Here is a 22,817-nt window from a genome sequence, read left to right as displayed (position 1 = left end):
AAACTCCTAGTAAGTTTTCACTTACATTTTATATCTTACTTGGTAACTTTTTTGAAAATGTTGCATAAAAGACCCAGCACAGGAAACATTTTATATTTGTGCTTATGAGTAATAAATATGGAATCTGAGGCATTCTATTTTATAAATCAAGGACATAGTCCAAATTTCCTGTTTTTCTACATTAAAAAAAAAAGGCAGGGTAAAAATAGCACTAAACTCTATAGGGTATTCAGGGGTCAAGGCAACAGGCAAAATCAGTTACTCAAGATGCCTGATGCCAAGACTTCTCAGTCCATCAATAGAAACATTCATTTTGTAGTCACTATAGATAGGTGAGATGTTTGTTCCAGGTATTATAAAAATATAAGTAAATATATCCTATTTCAGATTTTCTACGCTTATTGAGAAAAGAAGGAAGTAACAGAATAGTAAAGTAATAAACTAGTGACTTGGAAACACAGGTTCACCCATTGCTAGTTCATGGAAAACACAAGTCTTTCCAGTCAGACATTCTCATTACATCTTCCTTTTCATCACATCTATTTCTGCCTGTATTTTACAAACCTGGCTACTGTCTTTAATCTTTAAGATCCTGCACCACCTCCCCAAGCACACATGTGCACTCACATATTCTGACCTTTGCTCAAAGATTTCCCAGTCTGCCTAATAGCCTACAGTGGGTCTTCCTGCATCTGTCTATCTGTGGAATATTACCAAGATGCTCTGAAGAATATATTTATGGCTGTAGGTTCTTTGGGATTGGTACCATTAGTTGATGCTTCATCATGCTAAGAGGAAATTTTTCTCATTTGTATTTTTTATAGCCTATGGAATGTTTCTTGGTACAACCAAAGGAAACAAAAGAAGATGCCACCAAGACCAGGAAGAGGAGAAAGGTAATATTAATTCCTTACAATGGTGTGGCCCTACGTGGGTTACATCACCTTTTTGTATAGTGTGCTTTGATGAGGCAATTACTATCATCGCATCTTTAGAGATGCAGAAATTGTAAGATTCAGTGGGGTTTGGTGACTTCCTTAGGTCACTTGTAATAAGTGTTTCTGTTGGAGCTAAAAATAAATTCTCCTGATTCCTATTTCAGTTTTGTGAAACACTAAACATCTTTCTTACCCACCCTGTGTTTTCACTGTGGTTAGAAGTCAGACATGGGTTTCTAATTCTAGAAGGGGCCCAGAGCTCTCCTGCCCTATGGCCCCTCCAGCTCTGTCCAATGAAAGAAGTTTACCAATCTTCTTTTCTTACCCATCTCAATTTTTAAAACCTTTTATCTTAGAGAATTAATGAAAAGAAAATAAACAGATGAAGGTAGCAGTATAAGGCATTTCTGCCTCTCATTTGGAACCATAATTTAAAGCAAAAGGCACCCCTTGCATTTTAATACTTGCCTGTGAGCATATGGAAGACTCTTGCTCCTATACAAACTTCCTTATGGCTCAGACTTGGAGAAAGTGTGGTTAGCTTTGACCTTCCACCACAGTTGTGAAAACAGGAGTGTAATTCTCTCCCTGCCAAGAAGGGTCTTGCTGAAGTCAGCAGAGGAAATATGATTGGGATTAGAGGAGAGAAGATGGACTCAAACCAATTACTTAACAGCAAGCTTTTAGAAAACTGTAGTATGTGTGTGCATATGTTTTCTTTGCTTGCAAATGGCCAAATAGGAAGACAGGAGATGCCAAATTGGCTGAGGTCTGGCAAGTCCTTAAAGAAGTAACGTTAACTTCTCTTTGATAGTTTGTGTACTAATGGCCTTCAGGAGTGTTAAGTTCTTGGGGGCTCAAGGTCAGAACTCTGGCTAGGTAGTTTAGCCTTGGCTGAGGTCATGCTAAAATGTGCCCACCGATGACATATTTTAAAAGTTAATTCACTTGACAGAACTTTGACCATTCTCAGCTCTGGTATAGAAATAAGGACATTGTGGAAGGAGGGGAAAAACCTGGGGGCTGGGAGGTTGTGAGGAACAGCTCTTTCTAGATCTTTGGTGAAACATGAAAAGGAAATGAGAAGGGAAGTTTATGATGAAAATTAAAGGAACGATTGTGTGTTCCTAGTACATTGCAGGCATTCAGTAAATGCTACACAAATAGGTCCAAATCAAAACAGGTGTTGTACAGTATTTCCTGTTCGGCTTTCCATAGGACCACTTCAAGACTGCATCTCTCAAGACTTGAGAATTGAGGGTCTAAAAGTCCCCCTTTGCAGCGAGTCCTATGCTCAGATTACTCCTGTAGCTTTTACTTAATCCCCAAAATCCAAACTGAGAGTCAGTGCCTGAAAAATCAGGTTAGGCAAGAAATTCTCAAAATTCTGCCCTCCCATGTTTAAGGAGAGCTTCCACAGAAACAAGATTTCTTGACTTTTAACAGAAAATTATATCCTCTTATAGAGACTGCTGTAAAAATGTCAGTTCTCCTAGATGTCTTTGTAACTAGGAGTTACAAGGAATCTTTTATCAGTGGTTCTCAACCTTCTGGCCCTTTAAATACAGTTCCTTATGTTGTGACCCAACCATAAAATTATTTCATTGCTACTTCATAACTGTAATGTTGCTACTGTTATGAATCGTAATGTAAACATCTGATATGCAGGATGGTCTTAGGCGACCCCTGTGAAAGGGTTGTTTGACCACCAAAGGGGTCGTGACCCACAGGTTGAGAACTGCTGTTTTAGATCCTCCATTCATTTTTCAAAGCAGCAGTGCCCAAGAAATTCTATTATGTTTTCTCAAGTATGTTTATTAGAACTCACATTCATACTTGGCTACCATCAAAGCCTATGTACAGTTTAAATGCCAGAGGAATCAACCCATCATAAGCCAAATGCCATTCTAAAGTCTTTCCTCCTTTTTTTTATTTTTCTTTCTTCTCATCTTAGAAGAAAATTACTGACATTCTTGCAAAATCAGAGCCAAAACCTGGGACACCTGAAGACCTGCAGAAACTGATGAAGGACTATTACAGCAGCAGTCGCTCAGTGATTGAATTAGAAGAACTGAAGCTACCAGGTACAGCCAGGCTTCTTTGGGTTTTTTCCTTTTTTTTTTTTTTTTTCAATTTCTTACTATTCTGAGGTTAGTCATTCAGAAGGATCCATTGTTAATTGCTAGCAATTTTCCTGATGAGGAGGAGCAAAACAGATTCATCTTTATATTATGGCAAGGTATCTCAGCCAGACATTAATATATTTTCCTCACACTAATGCTCCTTTCCTCAACCTCGTAATTTTAATTTGTGGATGATTTCTTTATTAAGATACTACATGGTAATCTAATAGTAAGATTTTAATTGTATTTTTTTTCAAAAGGCTAGTTGTTGAGTATGCTTTTTAAAAAAACTTTTTTATTGATTTCAGAGAGGAAAGGAAAGGGAGAGAGAGATAAAAATATAAATGAGAGACAATCATTGAATGACTGCCTCCTGCATGCCCCCTACTGGCTATTGAGCCCACAACCTGGGCATGTGCCCAGACTGGGAATCAAACCGTGACCTCCTGTTCATAGGTCGATGGCTCAAGCACTGAGCCATACCAGTTGGGTGCTTTTTTAAATTTTTTTCTGACCAGATTCTTCAAAGAGCAACAATCCCTAAGAAGATAGAAGTTAAATAAAGGTAAACCACACAATTAAAAGTATAGACATGAAACACTAATTTATTCATCCTTTATAGACAAGAATGTTAGCTTTAATAAGCAGCTTAGTTTTATTGTTGCTCTTATCATGGATTTCTAATTATGGTTTAGTTTTTAGGATAGTTGTTGGGTCCTGGCCCAAACTTTATCAAGCCAACTACCTAAAGATAGGGACAAAATTGTACATTGTTAGCAAGGCTGACACATCATCACCCAGGTGACTCTTCACTCTACTATTGTTTGAAATCTACTCTTAGAGAATTTATAATTAAGTTAAAATATATTGCAAATTTTTTAAAACAACCTATTTTCATTAATTTTAAATTTATGATACATCCTATAACTCCTGGGCAGAGATTGAAGAAAAGAGATGTTGTCATAAACTCAAAACGCAAACAGTTTGGGTGCCATGCCTGAGGTGAGCTATTTATAGACCACAAGGGCTATCTAATGCTGCTTTTGGAAAAAGTCAAGAGTTGTTTGACTTCCTTTTTCCATTACAACTGCATGCTTTCTAGAGGCTTGAGAAGCTGAAAAACAGACTGTTCCCTGAATTTTTATAATTCCTCTGTGATAAGCTTTTTTTATAAAATGCACATTGGGTTGGAGACCTGAGTGCCCTGTGCGTTTCTTTTCCAAAAGGGGTGTCCTTTAGGGAATGGAAGGAGTGCGTTTCCACATAGCGAGACCTGGAGTTCTGACTTACTGGGCCCCCCGGCTCCAACAGCAGTTAGCAGCACTCTTCTCAGCACAGCAGTTCCTCTGGAGGAGAGCTGGGTCCTGGCTGCCCTTTCTCAGGAAGCAAGTGTTATAACAAAGCCTCTTTTCAAGGTCTAACTGGAAGTGTGGTTTTACTGTGGCTCAGTGGTCATTTTTCCTTTCTCTTTTTTTGTTAGAGTAACCTTCAACTTTGGAAGAACTAGTGAGATAATGGGACCACTGCTACCCTGTAACCTCACAGAACATCAAAAACCTTAATTGGCTAGAACAGTAGAGAGTCAAAGGTCAGAAGAAGCCTTTAAGGACTCATTTGAGTTCCATAGTGAGTTTACTTTATATTACTGTTGTATTAGAGTTCAGTAATATAGGTAAGCAAGAATATGTGGGCATGTGTTGGTTTAGGGAGGAAGAAAAAAATCGTAAATACGTTAAAAATAGTATTATGGGCAAAAAGAGCAGGTTTTCATTTTCAGTTAAGAAATTAGGCCATTCTGATTCCCAGTGATTGAAGACATTATAGGAAGGGTTTAGAGAAAAGGCCCGTCACTACACTGATGAGACCAAGGACAGGGAGGAAGTGTGTGCTAGGTGAGAGGAGGGACATGCCATGGGTTGTTTGGTGCAGGCTCAGGAAGGGGTGTAAACATAAAGTGGCTGTAAATAATCAAATATTTTCCTATTTAGTTTGCCAAGTGTGTAACTTGGTTTTGATTTGAGGTTGTTTGTGTCTGTAGGGCAGGAACATGTCTTTTCAATTAACATGGTGTGCTGTACATTGTTAATGTCAGACACATGGGCACTTAATTAGTTTCGAGGCAGGAGTCCCTTGGAGCTAACCCTGCTGTCCTCCTGAGAGCTGCAGTGTGGTTTAGATCAGCGCTAAAAGCCTGAAGGCTAGCTGCAACTTAAAAAGCAAATTCCCAGGCTCACCCCCAGGGAATTCTGACTCACTATGAGAAAGTGAGTCCATCCCAGGAATCTGTATCTTCTACAAAGCTCTCCAGGTGAGCCTGATCATATCCAGGCTTCGGAAATTAGTTTGAAAGACCATCGAAGGTTCTACAACAACACAGGAGGCAACATCTTTGAAGTTCATTATTCACATAATGTGTTATAAATTCCGGGTCACAATATAAATGTCATTTAATTTAGTAATAGTTTGCTCCCTAGCACTCTGCTGTGTTTATAGACAGACTTTTCCTTGTAGAAAGAATTGGGACAGCCCTAGTCAGTTTGGCTCAGTGGATAGAGCGATGGGTCCCTGTTTCAATTCCGGTCAAGAGCACTTGCTTTGGGGTGTGTGCAGCAGGCAGTGGAGGCAACCAATCGGTGTGTATCTCTCTCACATCGATGTCTCTCTCTCCGTGTCTCTCCCCATCTTTTCTACTCTCTCTGTAAAAATCAATGGAAAAAAATCTCCTTGGGTGAGGATTAAAAATAATAATAATAATAACTAGGACAATAAACCTCCTGCTTTTTTATTCATCTCAGTTACAGAGTTAACAATACTACATGATTGCTAGACCATGATTGTCATTGGTTGAGCAATTCCCTATGTTTTAATGTTATATTGGGAACATCTCGACATAGATTTGTTTCAGCTTTGCCTTTGTATATTGCCTGTTATTTGAAAATGATGTTTCATTAATCCACTGAATAATACAATAAGCTTGTACTTCCCTACCCTAAGAAACTATAAACAGTTAATTTTTACTTGTTATTGCTGCTGCTAGTGTTTTATATCCTAGACAACACTTGAAATATGTGATGAGCCCCCAATTCGGTAATGATATACAACCTGGTTTAATCTGTTTTTATTATGTGAAATCAACTATGAAATAGTTGCAGAATTCTCTACAAAGCATGTTTCTCATAATCCTAGACTCCTGTTTCCTCAAGGCCAACGATTTGACTCATAGTCTTTCATCATACCTAAAAGAAAGTAAGTAAACTCTCATTTTTTTAAAAAATTATTCACCAAATTGTTATTACATTAAAACATAAGTTCAGTCTCTTCAAAATAAAAAATTTCAAAACTACATTTAAAATAAAAAGTTTCCACCTCAAATGGATTTTAAATGGAGGGTGTTTTAGGTCCCTCTTCATATTAACTTTTTTTTATTTAAGTTTATTCTTGTTTTGCTCTGGCTTTGGGAATTTGGGAATTGGTCTGATTTTTGTTTTATAACACATGAGAAGTATTGGTGTAGGAACCTAGAGAATAGTTAGCATTCTAGTTCAGATCCCTCACTAATTTGCTCTTTGACCTGAGGAAAGTCACTGAGCACTCTCTGAGACTTGACTTTGTTATCTGAAAGATGAGGACTGTGTGACCGCTGTTCCAGCTCTGAGATTCTGAGGCTCTGTCCACATCTTCAGAACTCCGACCCTGAGTATTGCATAGTCCATCTCATTTGATCTTTTCAACATGTATTGCATGTAGTCAGTAATAACTAGATTATTCACACGAGCTAGTCATTTATCTGTAACCAACAGTGAAATATTTAGATGTAGAAGATTTATCATTCTTCTTTCAAACTCTATTCAGTTCTGAGGACACTCAGCTTGAGTTCATAAACCTTTCTCCCCCTCAAATTCAGCAAATGTAAATGTAATCAAGCTCACTGGGCTATGAGAGCTAAACAAGAGAACACATGTAAAGTGCCTAGCACAGTGTCACTGCTCACCAGATGTTTGCTATTATTTTAATGTCATTTCTATTTTACATTTTATGCTCAGTGTCCCTTTAAAATTTAACATCATTGAATCAGAATTCTTTTCCTACTCAACATTGCCTTCAAGCATCAAACAAATTAAAAGTATCGCAAATGCATTCTTTTGAACTTTTTTTACTTAGTCCTAAAACTAGTCACTTTGGCATAATATATGTTTTGTGTTGTAAGTTAATGATATTTCATTTTAATCCAATACCTACAATATCCAGAGAATAGAATCTAAACAGTGCTCATTATATCCTATTTTACTTAAACACTAATTTAGAATAATGTTTTCTCTCATGGTATTTTTTTTCAGTCTGCCCTAAGTGGGTAAAACTTCGGAAAAACCATACAGAGAAGAAGTCAGTCCTAATGCTGATCATCTGCAGCTCTGCCATCCGAGCCCTGGAGCTCATTAGGTTGGATGCTTCACCTATTATTTTGTTAATGTTTCCTGAATAGCTGATGTGTGCCGTATTGATATGTTCTGTATGCTGAAGATGTTGCAATGAGCGAAACAGAGTCCGCTCTCTCATAGGACTTACTTTCCAGGGAGGGACACCGACAATAAACAAATAAACATTATAATGTCAGCTAGTGATAAGTTATATAAGAAAAAATACAGTATAGAAGGGGATGGGGCTTCTTTTAAAAGGTGGTCCCAGAAAGCTTCTCTAAGGAGATGGCATGTGAGCCAAGACTTGACCACAGTGAAGGAGAAAGCCAAGCAGATGGCTAAGAGCCTGCCAGGCAGGGGGACAGTCAGAATGATCTGGATAATCATCCTGAAGGATCCCTTTGGCTGCTGTGTGGAGAACACACGTTGTAGAGGGCAAGGGTGAAAACAGGGAGACCATAGCAATAACCAGTTAGAAGAAAAGATAAAACACCAAGAAATAAACTTGTGAAAGCCCATATAAAGAAAATTTTTCAGAGTGATGCAGAAGACCTTGAATAAGGCATACCATGTCCTTGAATAATTAGACTCAGTGATGTAAAAATGTCTGTTTTACCTAAGATAATCTACAAGTTTCATAGATTCCCAACAGAACTCCAAAAGAATTGTTTTTAAACTAGGTAAACTAGTTCTAAGTCCATATGAGAAGAAATCTGTCCCCAGGGAAAATCTGGAAAAGATACTAATGAGCAGGTACTATGCCTATAGTATCAGGTTTTTTAAAAACCGTACTACAAAGTCTCAATAATCAATACAGTATGGAACTGGCTCATGCATGACAGACAGATTAGATCCGTGGAACAGAACTGGAAGTTCAGAAATAGACCCATATGTATATGAAAATGTAGCCTATGGCCAAGGTGACAAATCAGTAGGGAAAGATGGATTGTTTAATAAATGGTACTGGAACAACTGGGCAGCCGTCAGAAAAATAAACTTGGATCCATATCTCACTTCTTATACCAAGATAAACTCCAGTGGACCAAAATTTTTAATGTAAAAATTACGTTGTAAAGATAAATTGTCAGTGCTTTACTACGTGCTTTCACATACTTTTTCATTTACTGTCGTTTGTGTAGAATAAACAAAAGGGCTTCCATAGGTCTGAGTAACACTCAGCTCTCAGGGAAGAGCCATCGGAGTAAAAGGGGATTTACTGAAAGGACCAGGCTCTGTGCCAGGTTTTGGCACAAGACAAAGTAAAGGAAAATTTAAGTCCTGAAGAAAGAGGAACTTGATCAAATAGACTTGGGTGCAAATGTAGACGCTAAGTAGGTATTTACCATCTATCTGTCCAAATGAACTAATCTGATCATGAATTTAGAAAAGTAGTCGTTAAACTTTGTTAATAGTCCTTCAAACTCTCCTTTCCCCATTAGGCACGCACAGAAGTGTTTCTTTAAACTATTTCTGCTCTAAACAATTGATCTTCAAGACTCCCACTACTCTGGGAAGCTCTATTTGAAGTATTAGGAGTTCACATAGACTTTTCCGTGTTTTAAAAACTACCACAACAGAACTTACTTCATATTCAAGCTCTAATGGCAATGAGGTTGGCCTCAAGGTGGCCTCTTAAAAACAACTTGTCAAATTGATTTGAGTGCTTACTCTACATAAATACCTTTCTGGGGGACATAAAAGCACTATGTTGTCGCACTTCATTTACCAATTCTCAGTGTTTCTCTGTGTCACCTGGTAATATTATGATCCATTTCAAGGTTAGGGGATTTGCAAAAGGTGAATTTTGAGCGGGCACAATGAGCCCTATTCATAAAGACTAATTGTGAATAATTCTAACTTTTGTAAGAATATTTGCTCCCTTGAGAACCATGAGTTATGTCAAATATGTTCCCTAAATTTTCTTCCTAGTTAACCTTGCCTTGGAGAAAGCTTACATATAAGTAGAAATCAAGTGCAGCTTGGGCTGCATGGCTCAGTGTTGAGCATCAACCTATGTACCTGTGGTTCGATTCCCAGTCAGGGCACATGCCCAGGCTGTGGGCTCAATCCCCAGTAGGGGGTGTGCAGGAGGCAGCCAATCAATGCTTCTCTCTCATCATTGATGTTTCTTTCTTTATCTCTCTCTCTCTCTCTCCCTCTTCCTTCCTCTCAGAAATCAATAAAAATATATTTTTAAAAATCAAATGCAACAGCACTTGTATAACATGATTCACTATTTGGAAACTCATAGATTCCTGTTGGCCAATAGTATTTCCACAAACATAATAATGAGATATAAAGGAAAGTAATATTCTCAAGCAGTTTTTCCATGTTAGATCTTGCCCCAAACATCAACTAAAAGGCATTGCTATTTTATACCCATTTATATCTGAAGCATTTCTACATACAACATTTTATGGAAAAGCTCACTCTGCAACATAAATAAAAGAGGAGGCTGCTCTTGAAGGACACAAGCCCTTTTGCTCCACCCTGTCAGCTCATCCCAGCTTCCCCCACTGCCCCGGTGCACAGGCTGACCCCAGTGCTGTAAGAGATTTCTCACAACCACATTTTGTCTGAGAACTATACTACAGAGTATGAAGATCAATTCTCTGCTAGGAACCTGAAATACAGAAATTCTGTATTGCAAATAAAGTGCAGATCCATGTTTCAGTACCCAAGGAAACCTAAGTAAAGCTAACCCTATGTGTGAGAATGAGAAGCCTGACTAAAAGACCACCCATTTTCATTTCAGAGATGGCTAGCCTGAAAATCTCAGAACTTTTTTGTGTGTGTATATATACACATACAGGTGAACATATATACATATAAATAAACACACATATTCTTTGAATAAAGAAAGACATAATACTGAATTAGCCAACAGGCTCAGAAGGAGTGACTTTTCTTGTGCATTAATCTATTCCTTCTCATTAGGTCAATGACAGCGTTCAGAGGAGACAGCAAAGTTATGAAATTATTTGCAAAACACATAAAGGTAAGCAAAGGGCCTGTGGTTCTTGGTGGAAGATGTTAGTGATCCTTAAGGGTCACTTCTAGACCTCAGCTTTTCCCTTCAACCTCTGTGTAACTCCTTTGCAAGGGTTTTCTTTGGTGCCTCTTTCTATAACACACTTAATGACCATTCTGATTTTCTTTGCATTCCCTACCTCTGCACACCCACCTCTCCCCACAGCAGTCACACTTGTCCCTGCTCCGAGGTTCCTCTGCAGAAGCTGAGGCTTGACCCTGGACTCTGTGAAGATTTACCAGTTTTCTTCTATCTTGATGTTAACCTTCTTTGCCCTAAACAAGGGTAGCCTCACTTGCTTTCTAACTTTCTTAACTTTTAAACAAAATGCTCTAAATTGGCCCATGATTGATTGCAGTTTCTAATGACTCTTTGAAAAGAGTTTCTGGACCCAATTTCCAACATGTGGATGGGGGTGCTTCCTCACGTATCCAAGAAATGCTCTGGACACCAACTTCATGTCCTACAGTGCAACTCAATTCTGACATTGTCTACCTGGAAACACATCAGGTTCCATAGGTTAAGGGCTCAGTCCTACAAGACCGCATGCACACCTCATACCCCCAACTTCAGACACCAGTTGAAAGTCCAGGATGTTACCTATTCTTCTGACCAACTGATTCAGAGGTTCCCACAACCCCCTCCTCAAATTCAATTAATTTGCAAGAGCAGCTGACGAAACATTTTACTTACTAGATCACTGATTCATTATAAAAACATGTAACTCAGGAACAGCCAGATGGAAGAGATGCCTAGGGCAGGGTTGGGAAAGGTTGTGGAGCTTCCATACCCTCTCCAGGCACACACTCTCCCCAAATCTCCATGTGTTCACCAACCCAGAAGTTCTTCAAACCCTTCCTCTCAGGTGTTTTAAGGAGGCGTCAGTACTTAGGCATGATTGATTAAATCATCAGCCATCGGCGATTGATTCAACCTCAGCCCCCCACCCCTCTCTGGAGGTTCGGGGTGGGAGTGAAAGTTAATTACATAGTGGGTTCTCCTGGAACCGGTCTCCATCCTCAGGTGCTTCCAAAAATCTCCTCATTCAAGTAACAAAAGACAGCTTTATCACTCTCAACACTTAGGAACTTGCAAGGGCTTGGGGAGTTATGAGTCAGAAACTGTGGACGAAGGCCACATTTGTATGAGAAATATATTTTGGTAGTCTGCCTCAATATCACACTTCTCTTTATTCTCTTCCATCTTGGAATAGGTCCAGGAGCAGGTAAAGTTGCTGGAGAAGCGTGCCGTGCACCTGGGTGTAGGAACTCCAGGGAGGATTAAAGAACTCGTTAAACAAGGTATGAAAAGAGCCAGTGATAGTCTTCAGAGCTGGGAGTTGGCCGTACCCCCATGTGAGTTTTGGGAACCACATGTGTGATGCAGTGAAACCAGATCTCTGTGTTAATTCAGGAGTTGGAAATTCAGCCATGAGTCTGTAAAGTCAGCCAGCAGGTATGATGGAGTAGGGAAGGATGAGAACTGTGAAATTGAAGGGTATGTGCCCACCTAAATACATTCAGATTTCAATTGCTTTAAACAGGTTAGTGGATCCACAATTGATTCCATCAGTTTGCACCCTCTGGAATTTGTAGAGCTGGATATGTTGAGTATTTCCCTCTCACTTAATTGTGTCTTGGTTCCCCACGACTCCCATTCCACTTGAAAACATGTTGAAACAAAAATGCAGTTTCACCTAGATGGCGTGGCTCAGTGGTTGGGCGTTGACCTATGAACCAGAAGGTCACGATTTGATTCCCGGTCAGGGCCCATGCCTCGATCCCCAGTGGGGGGCATGTAGGAGATAGCCAATCAATGATTCTCTTACATCACTGATGTTTCTATCTCTCTCCCTCTCCCTGCCTCTCTGAAATCAATTTTAAAAAAATATTTTTAAATGCAGTTTCTGTGGATGAAATCTTGATATTCTAAATCGTTTCTCTTGTAGTGCTTTACCCAGAAAGTATTCCAGAGGACATCCACCTGCTAACCTGCTAATGATCTTATTACCTGTTCTGCCTGCCAGACAGATTAAAGATATCTTATCAATTCTCATTTCCAAATTACTTCTTCAATATAGTAATACACATTGTTTCCTAACTGACAGGAGCTATTCCTGGATTTTTCATATTTCTAAACGTAATGTGTTCATTAGTATAGTAACTCCGTATACAGATAGTCATTTGCCAGAAAGCAAATGAAAACTAAAAATACTAGTGTTTCTCTCCAGATGAAAGCCACTCAGGTTAAATAAACCCACTGTATACAGAACTCTGTGCAATTACAAATAACAAACTGGAGGCCCCAAATAAGGAAGGGAAAAATATTTTTTGAGTTCCTATGTGTACTTAGCAATATGCTAGACCAGTGGTTCTCAACCTTCTGGCCCTTTAAATACAGTTCCTCATGTTGTGATCCAACCATAAAATTATTTTCGTTGCTACTTCATAACTGTAATGTTGCTACAGTTATGAATCGTAATATAAATATCTGGTATGCAGGATGGTCTTAGGCGACCCCTGTGAAAGGGTCGTTCGACCCCCAAAGGGGTCGCGACCCACAGGTTGAGAACCGCTGTGCTAGACACTTACATCTATCTCATGTAGTACTCACCTCACCCTTGCAGGCTAGGGTTCTGATTCCCTCAGAGAGAAAACCAAAGCACACAGGGTTACGTGGCCCTCCCAGAGTCACTCAGTCCAGGCTTTCCTGGTTCCTGAGTTTTCCCCAAAAGGGAGCTCCCAATCCTATTGAAGAGATAAGTGCACATAGAATTAGGTTGACCATACAAGACAGTAAAGCCCAAAGGCCAAGTGAACACTTCTAAGTCTAGAGAAGTTGAAATGAGGGAGAGATTGATGTGGTAGCTGAGTCTGCAGGGAAAGCTTTGTAGAGTTTTTAACTGATCTTTAAAGTATGGGGAGAATTAAAGTAGGATCTGTGGAGATGTGAGGAAAGACTCAGGAACATGCAGGAACGGGAGAAGAGCTGAATCAGGAGGGCAGGCGGAGAGACATGTGGTATCCCTGGAGGAGGTGATAAGTGAACAATACCCTGTTGAGTCTAAGAACCCCTGTTATGGACTCAGACTCCAGATTCAGGTCCCAGGTCCAACAACTTACCACACCAGCTCTGTGACCTTGCAAGTTACCTTCTCTAAACCTATTTCTCTATCAGAATGACAGAGACAGAAATAGTACCTATCTCAAAGGATTATTATGAAAATTGAATGCCAATAAAGAACTCAGCACAGTGAGTGTCATACCTTAAGAACTCGAAAAAATGCTAGTTGTTTTTATTGAAGAGACCACGTTTCTTACTGGGGACTTCATGGGCTGTACTATCTTGTGATTCAACTGGGAAGAAAGTCAGATTGTGAGGGAGGGCCTTGAACAGTAATCTAAGGAGTTTGGAGTTTTGTCTTGTGAACGTGATGGGGCGATGAAAATGAAGGAACAGGTGAGAGGTGCTCATACGTCTTCTGTGAAACGCAGAGTTGGGAGAGCTTGGCTGGGCAGTGGGAGAGGCCAGGGATGGACGCCACCTCTCCCTCAGCCCCCAGCCAGAGATTCACCTCTCCCTTTCCTGGAATACAGATGGGTTTTTGTGGTCACCAGGCCCCACTCTTCTTTGTATTTAGAAGAGAGAGGGGAAAAACAAAGCTGTACAGACCATTGAAATTAGATTTCTACAGAGTTGTGAGACACGTTTTAAGATAGTGATTTCATTTTCTTTGGCTATATACCCAGAAATGTGATAGCTGGATCACATGGTAGTTATCTTTTTAATGTTTTGAGGAACTTCCATACCATTTTCCATAGTGGTTGCACCAATTTACATTTCCACTAACAGTGTGCAAGCCTTCTCTTTTCTCCACATCCTTGCCAACACTTGTTATCTTTTTGTCTTTTTGATAACAGGTGTGAGGTGATATATCATTGTGTTTGTTTTTTATATTGTTTTATTGATTTCAGAAATAGGAAGGGAAAGGGAGAAAGATAGAAAAATCAGTGATGAGAGGGAATAATTGATAGGCTGCTTCCTGCACGCCCCACACTGAGGATCGAGCCCGCAACCCAGGCGTGTGCCATGACTGAGAATCAAACCATGACCTTCTGGTTCATAGGTGGACGCTCAACCACTGAGCCATGCCAGCCAGGCCTTTCGCTGTGGTTTTGATTTGTATTTACCTGATAATTAATGATGTTGAATATCTTTTCATGTTCTTGTTGGCCATTTGGATGTCTTATTTGGAAAAATGCATTCTTGGTTCCTTTGCCCATTTTTAAATTAGATTTTTTTTCTATCAAGTTATATGAGTTCTTCCTATATTTTGTATATTAAACCAAAGTTAGATTTTTTTTTAACAATTCTATCATGGTAGGATATTTGGGTTGTTTCTTATTTTTTGCTATTGTAAATAATACTGCAGTGATCATTTTGTAAGTAACTGTGTTTAAATTTCTGATGTTTTTATTGGGATATGTGTAGATGGAGAATTTTTTTGTCAATAGAAAGCATTTTAAAGCTCCTTTTTTATAATGCCCAGTACTTTTTTAGAGAGGTTGTACCTGTTTGCTCTATTACCAGCAGTGAATTATTTTTAAGTGAAGACTACCAAACCATTGTCATTCTTTATTTTTCATTTTTAATTTTTCAGAAAATTTTAAATAAGAGGCATTGTAATTATAAGAAGCATTAAAAAATTCTTTTGGGCCTGGCTGATGTAGCTCAGTGGTTGAGCGTGGACCTATGAACCAGGAGATCTAGGTTCAATTCCGGTTAGGCCACATGCTTGATCCCCAGTAGGGGGAATGCAGGAGGCAGTTGATCAGTAATTCTCTGTCATCATTGATGTTTCTATCTCTCTCTCCCTTTCCCTTCCTTTCTGAAATCAATAATAAAAAAAATTGTTTTAAATTATTTTGGGCAGAGAGGGGAAATATTGAAATAATCACAGGAGAGTTGAAGGGACATGCTGCAGTTGTGTAAAAGAAGGCTTCAATTATGTTGCCACGTGAAACATGTAACAGCTTGGGGCAGTGGGGAGAACATGGAGAGTGAGAAGAACTAACTGTGCCCAACTCTGAGACCTCTAAGAAGCAGACAATCCCTGAGGTCCCCTGAAGCCCCACATTCTATTATTGTCTCTAGATCAGCGGTTCTCAACCTGTGGGTCGCGACCCCTTTGGGGGTCGAACGACCCTTTCACAGGGGTCACCTAAGACCATGGAAAACACATATATAATTACATATTATTTTTGTGATTAATCACTATGCTTTAATTATGTTCAATTTGTAACAATGAAAATACATCCTGCATATCAGATATTTACATTACGATTCATAACAGTAGCAAAATTACAGTTATGAAGTAGCAACGAAAATAATTTTATGGTTGGGGGTCACCACAACATGAGGAACTGTATTAAAGGGTCGCGGCATTAGGAAGGTTGAGAACCACTGCTCTAGATAGACAGGAAGACAGTAAGAATGGCCCTAAGTTCTTTCCTAGTCTCCTCAGGGGATCACAGCCTTTAATAGGGCCCATTCACCTTAGCTTCCTTTTCTGCCCCAAATGAACCTCCCAGCCGTGTCCTGATCCTTTTGCCCACTCACCTCCTCAGTCATGTGGCCTCAGGTAGACTCAACTCCAAACTGCAGGAATCTTATCAAATCCCTGTCAGGAATGAAACTTCACCCTCTGGCACTTCCTGGAGGCTTAGGATTGATTTTTTGCCAGCACTTGAGCATTTGACAAGCTTAGCAAGAGCAGCTTCTCTGCTTCTCAGAATCAGTGATAAGATTATAGGAGGGGAGTCTTGGACTACCGCATTTGTTTTCCATCAGGCAAAGGCAGCATTTAATGTGAGAGATTAGTTACTGGGGAGAGGACAGCAAATGAGGCAAAAAGCAACCAAGAGAATAAAAAGTAGTTTTAATTTGTTCACGTCATGAGGTCTTGACTGCGGCAACCCTCTCCCTATCTCTTTCAGGTGGCCTTAATTTGAACCCCTTAAAGTTTCTGGTTTTTGACTGGAATTGGAGAGATCAGAAGTTGAGGAGGATGATGGACATTCCCGAGGTACCGTGTAACCAGCAGTTGACTTTAATTTTTCTTTTTCTTTTATCTGAACTTGAGTTCAAACACAGTAATAGAGTCTTTGACGTGAAGACCAGCACATCCTGGCCTGTGACAGTTACTGTAAAGGAATAATCATGGAACCCACCTCACCCCTTACACATAATCCTATCATTCCCATGTGTTTTATAGGAATCAGCTTTGTTTCCTCATTAAATGACCGAGAGCTTCTGCCTCACTAGGGACCATAGCTATACTGTACCTTTGAGAAATAGGAAGATCTGGAGAACTTGGCATACTTCCCTGTGCTTTGCTTTAGAGGCACAATCACCTTTGCTTTTCATCCTTATAAGTGCACTTGGAGGCGGGTGTGCAAATTTGACTCATTGCTCACATCTTTATGAGTCGAGTGGTTTTTTCTGAGCAGGACGCAAGGGTGATTTCTTTCCGGGTTCTTGTCCAGGTGCATTTGAAGAATGAAGCCACAGACAAAAGGTGGTGTATGAAAAGGTGGAAATTTATTGGAAACAAGTAGAGACTCCCACGTAGGGAGGGGGTCCCAAAGGGAGTAGCCCCTAAGCCCCTTTTTCCTAAGGTTTATAAAGGCTGCAGTTCTTTGTCTTTTCTTGCTGATTTTCTTAATCAAAGAAAAAAAACCCAAAAACCACATGGTGCCCCCTCTATTTCTCCCCCTTCAGTGGTAGATTCTCTATCTCCTGTGAAAATCTGTTTCCTCTTTCTCCCACTTGTCAGCATTTCTCTATCCTCTGTGAAAGTTCTTTTTCCTCTTTCTTCCCATCCCGTGTGGCTCTTTCCTATCTTCTGTGAATGGATGTCTTCCTTTCCCCTTATCCTGTGGCACCTTTTGTTCTCTGTGAACATATGCCTTTAGCAGCTCCAAGCCCCCACTTATGGGCTCCAAGCCTTCCTCCCACATGGACCCTCTTTATTTCTAAAACTCTCTAAACCTACCTATTTTACCCCCTAAAACTCCTTTCATTTACATCCCCTAAAACCCAGTTACTTAATTTGGAGCTAGTTTGATTTGGGGGGATTTTTTGATGTCTCAGTAGATTAAAATTGAATGTCTACCCTTTCCCAGCCTGAGTGGCTCCGTGGTTGAGCATTAACCTATGAACCAGGAAATCATGGTTCGATTCCCAGTCAGGGCACATGCCCGGGTTGTGAGCTCGATCCCTAGTAAGGGGTGTGCAGGAGGCAGCCGACCGATGATTCTCATCATTGATGTTTCTATCTCTCTCTTCCTCTCCCTTCCTCTCTGAAATCAGTCTATACTAATAAAAGGGTAATATGCTAATTAGACCGGGTCAACCAGACATCTTTCAGATGTCCGACTTCTTTCCAGACAAAACCACGGTGGTGGGGGGCCGAGACAGAGGTGGTTAGGGACAATCAGGCTGGCAGGAGAGCAAGCAGTTAGAGGCAAGATCAGGCTGGCAGGAGAGCAAGCAGTTAGAGGCAAGATCAGGCCGACACGGGGGAGCAAGCAGTTAGGGGTGAGATCAGGCCGGCGTGGGGGAGCAAGCAGGGGTGAGATCAGGCTGGTGTGGGGGAGCAAGCAGTTAGGGGGCAATCAGGCCAGCAGGAGGGGGCAGTTGGGGGCGATCAGGCCGGCAGAGGCGGTTAGGGGTGATCAGGCAGGCAGGTGAGCAGTTAGGAGCCAGTGGTCCCGGATTGTGAGAGGGATGTTCGACTGCCGGTTTAGGCCCTGTGGGATCAGGCCTAAGCTGGCAGTCAGACATTCCCCATAGGGTCCCAAATTGGAGAGGGTGCAGGCCAGGTTGAGGGACAGCCCCCCCTCCTATGCACGTATTTTGTGCACTGGGCCTCTAGTAAAAATATATTTTAAAAACTGAATGCCTGCCCTGGCCAGTATGGCTCAGTTGGGTGAGTAATGTCCCAAGCACCAAAAGGTCACTGGTTCAATTCCCGATCAAGACACTACCCAGTTTGCAGGTTTGATCCTTGGTCAGGCTGCTTATGGGAGGCAACCGATCAATGTAGCTGTTGGAGATAAAAGGATTTGTACAGTAGTAAACAGGGCTGCCGGTCACCAATCAGGAATGAATCATGGCAGTAACTAGTGTATAGGCTGGGAATTACTCCTCCAACCATGCCCAGTGAACTAATTTACCACATATAACTATATTCCCAGAATGACCAAACCTGATCACAAATGATCAGTGAATTATATCAGATATCAGTTCAAGTTAAGAAACAATTTTCTCACTTTCCTACACACACACACACACACACACGCACTGTCCCCTGAACAGTTTTGGTTTTTTTTTTAACTGGTTTTGCTGGGCCGGCATGGCTCAGTGATTGAGCATCGACCTATGAACCAGGAGGTCATGGTTCAATTCCCAGTCAGGGCACATGCCCAGGTTGTGGGCTTGATTCCCAGTGTGGGGTGTGTAGGAGGCAGCCGATCTACGTTTCTCTCTCATCAATGTTTCTCTCTCTCTCTCCCTCTCTGAAAGCAATAAAAATAAAATAAACTGGTTTAACCAATTTGATGTCCAGCACATGAGACCATATTTGATTATTTCAGATTTAATGTTAAATCTGAGTAATCTACCACTAGTTTTTTAATTACAATAATTCAGAGAAATAGTAACAAAACAAAACAAAAAAAACCCTTGTCCCTCATAGTTATACGAAATTCATGCACTGGGGGAGGGGGGGTCCTCAACCTGGCATGTTCCCTCTTGTGGAGAGCGGGCCTAAGCTGGCAGGCAGACATCCCTCTTGCAGTCCGGGACCCCTTGCTCCTTACCACCCGCCTGCTCGCTGCTCCTTACCATTTACCTTGCTGCTCCTTAGCACTGCCGCCACTGCACTCGCCAGCAGTGAGCTCTGCTTCTGGTTGAGCAGCGCTCCCCCTGTGGGAGCGCACTGACTACTAGGGGGCAGCTCCTGTGTTGAACATCTGCCCCTGGTGGTCAGTGCACATCATAGCACCCGGTCATCCCGCCGTAACGGTTGCTTAGGCTTTTATTATACAGATACTAGAGGCCTGGTGCACGAAATTCGTGCACAGGGGCGGGGGGGTCCCCCCAGCCCAGCCTGCACCCTCTCTAATCCGGGATCCCTTGGGGGATATCTGACTCACAATCTGAGACTGCTGGCTCCTAACTGCTCACCTGCCTGCCTTCCTGATCACCCCTAACTGCTCCCCCCACTGGCCTGGTTGCCCCCAACTGCCTCCCCGCCCCCCGCCAGCCTGGTCACTCCACGCAGCCTGCTTGTTCAGTCGTTTGGTCATCCCTCACTAACCCCCCCTGCCAGCCTGGTCGTCCCACACAGCCTGCAGTTCAGTCGTTCATCCGGTTGTTTCAGTCGTGACGGCCCCTGGCTTTTTATATATTAGGACTGTGTCTAATCTGGGCACACTTTAGATATCTTTATATGAGATTTTATTTTAAGTGGCTGCAAGCAAAAGGACACTTGAACGAAACTGGTGTTTTATATAATACCTCTTCCTTTACTTGTGCAACTATTCCAGCTCTGAATAAAATATGGGTTAGGATTTCTGCCATCCCTGACTCTGGCCATATCAGCTGCATAAATACCAGAGAGTGCAGAAGGTTGAATTTATTCACCAAGACCATCTTAATCTTAACCTTTTTTTTTTTTTATCTTTTCTCTCATTTAGATAAAAAAGGAAGTTTTTGAACTTCTGGAAATGGGAGTCCTCAGTCTGTGCAAGTCGGAATCCTTGAAGCTGGGCCTCTTCTAATCTGTGTCCCAGTGAAGATCCCAGGGTTCACGGTGGGATTTGCCTCTTGTTCAATGGCTCAGACACACTGCAGACACTCAGTACAAATCAGCTGCTGTTTTATTGCATTAGCCGCATCACCAGGTAGACCCCTGGGAATGTGTGATCAACATGAATCTGTCCTTTGCCAACCCCTTGTATAATAAAATATTGCCAGCTTGTTCTTCTCTCACCGACTGACCTCTGATGTGACTGTGCTGGGCCAGCTTAGGCAAATGCTTCCCTCTCTGAGCCTCAGTCTCATCAGCTGCAAAATGGGAATGATATTTGGCAGGATCGTTGAGGATTCCATGTGATGGTACATGTGGAACAGATTTGCAAACTATGAAGCCTGGTCCCAGTGTGAAGCATGGCCGTAGTAGTAGGAAGAGCTGCAAGTGTATGTGGCACTTTGTAAATACAAAAGACAACAATATAACTACAACTTTCTTATTTATTTTTTAACTTGTTATTCAGACTTACAGAAAAGTTACAAAAATAGCATAGAGAATTCCCATATGTCTTTCCTCTGGCTTCTCTCAATATTAACATCATGTATAACCACGATAGTTATCAGAACTAAGAAATCAATGTTGGTACAGTACAATTAACTAAACTACAGACTTCATTCACTCTCACCAGTTTTTCCACTGATGCCTGTTTTCTTTCTTTTTTTAATATATCTTTTTTAAATATATATTTTTTTATTTCAGAGAGGAAGGGAGAGGGAGAGAGAGATAGAAACATCAATGATGAGAGAGAATCATTGATCAGCTGCCTCCTGCACATCCCCGACTGGGAATCAAGCCCTCAACCCAGGAATGTGCCCTTGACCAGAATCGAACCCGGGACCCTTCAGTCCACAGGCCGATGCTCTATCCATTGAGCCAAACCAGCCAGGGCTGATGCCTGATTTCTATCCTAGGATCCAGTCGAGGGTCCCACATTGCATGTAGTTGTCATGTCTCCTTAGTTTGCTCAGATCCAGGACTGCTCCTCAGCCCTCCCTTTGTGTCATGACCTTGACACTTTTGGAGAGTAATGACCAGGTGTTTTATAGAATGTACTTCAATATCAGTTTGTCAGGTGTTTTCTGCATTTTTTGGACAGAATACCACAGGAGTGATGTGCTATTTTTTATACATCATAGCAGGGGGTATATAATGTTGATTCATCTTAATACTGATAATGCCAACTTTGTTCACCTGGTTACAGTAGTGCCTGCTGAATTTCCCCCCTGTAAAGTTACTATTTTTTCCTTTGTAATTAATATTTATCTTGGAGGAAATACTTTGAGGCTACACAAATATCCTTTTTTCCCCTCATACTTTGCCTACTAATTTTAGCAACAGTAGTAGTTCTTGTCTGAAACCATTATTCTGTAGTGATTTTTCTGTTTCCCTCGTTATTTCAACATTTATTAATTGGAATTCTTCGGGAAGAGAGAGCTGTCTCTTTTTTTCATTTACTTGTTTGTTCAACTTTTTACATCAGTATGGACTCATGAGTGTTTATTTTGTTCTATGAATTATAACCCAATACTATTGGTTTTATTTTGTTGCTGAAATTCACTTACTTTCTTACTCATTTAAATAATTTTTATTGATTACCCATCTATGTTAAGCAGTATGTAGGGCTTTAATCATTGACATAGTACTGAAGAAAAAGTATTATTATTCACATTTTTTAGATGTTGAAAGTGAATCTCAGGAAGGACACACAGTAGTTTTAAGTAGCAGAACCAGAAGTCCCCAGTTCTCCCATGGCAGGACACCATGATCACCATGTTAGGGATTCAGGCATATAAATCAAATAAGAGATAAAAACAAACAGATGCCACTACCGGTACATAAAATTCCACATTTGAATACTGTGACATTTTAATGAGCCTGGCAGTCTAGCATTAATCAACCTCCATTAAAAACACACTTCTAAAAAAAACAACAACACACACTTCTGCATACCAGAGACTTGCTGCTAGTGCATCTCTGTTGTCTGGAAGCTACACACAGGGACTCAAAGGGAAGAAAAGCAAGTTCCATTCTGCAGGACCCTGACTCAGGCCCACCAGTTAGAGGGAAAAGAAGAAAAGCTGCCACAATGTGAAAATCTATTCAACTATGGCTAAACTTAACCCTATTCTTTTCATCCCTTTAATCTTAACATGTGAGTTGTTCTTGGCCAATAGTAAGAAAAAAGAATAGATCACATGCCTTCCCTGTACAGGCATTTAACTTCCTGTCAATTAACAGGTCTTAGATTAATCTGGAGGAAAACATCAAGCATCTATACTAATAAAAGCCTAGGTGGTGTCTCTCCCCCGCATCATCACAAGATGGCCACCCCCACGTCGTCACAAGATGGCCACCACAAGATGGCCCACAGAGGAGGGCAGTTGGGGGTGATCGGGCCAGCAGGGGAGGGCAGTTGGGGGTGATCGGGCC

The 22,817-nt window shown here is 41.0% G+C and overlaps 1 protein-coding gene across 3 annotated transcripts in view; it reads left to right on the top strand.

Moving 5' to 3' along the window:
* CMSS1 (cms1 ribosomal small subunit homolog (yeast)) overlaps positions 1–20,563 on the top strand; it is a 387,195-nt gene extending 366,632 nt beyond the window's left edge. For all 3 annotated transcript variants that reach the window (XM_005861239.2, XM_005861240.2, XM_005861241.2), the window contains exons 3-10: positions 825–896; positions 2,893–3,022; positions 6,248–6,307; positions 7,399–7,501; positions 10,417–10,477; positions 11,724–11,811; positions 16,507–16,595; positions 20,272–20,563. In XM_005861239.2, the coding sequence (XP_005861301.1) occupies positions 825–896; positions 2,893–3,022; positions 6,248–6,307; positions 7,399–7,501; positions 10,417–10,477; positions 11,724–11,811; positions 16,507–16,595; positions 20,272–20,355 (687 nt within the window). In that variant the 3' untranslated portion in view covers positions 20,356–20,563. The remainder of the gene's footprint in view (positions 1–824; positions 897–2,892; positions 3,023–6,247; positions 6,308–7,398; positions 7,502–10,416; positions 10,478–11,723; positions 11,812–16,506; positions 16,596–20,271) is intronic.
* Positions 20,564–22,817: the final 2,254 nt, after the last annotated feature.

Source organism: Myotis brandtii, unplaced genomic scaffold (genome assembly GCF_000412655.1).
Source record: "Myotis brandtii unplaced genomic scaffold, ASM41265v1 scaffold1464, whole genome shotgun sequence".
NCBI classification, from domain to species: domain Eukaryota; kingdom Metazoa; phylum Chordata; class Mammalia; order Chiroptera; family Vespertilionidae; genus Myotis; species Myotis brandtii.
Note: the sequence above shows the minus strand (reverse complement) of the source record. Positions and strands in the feature narration are given on the sequence as shown.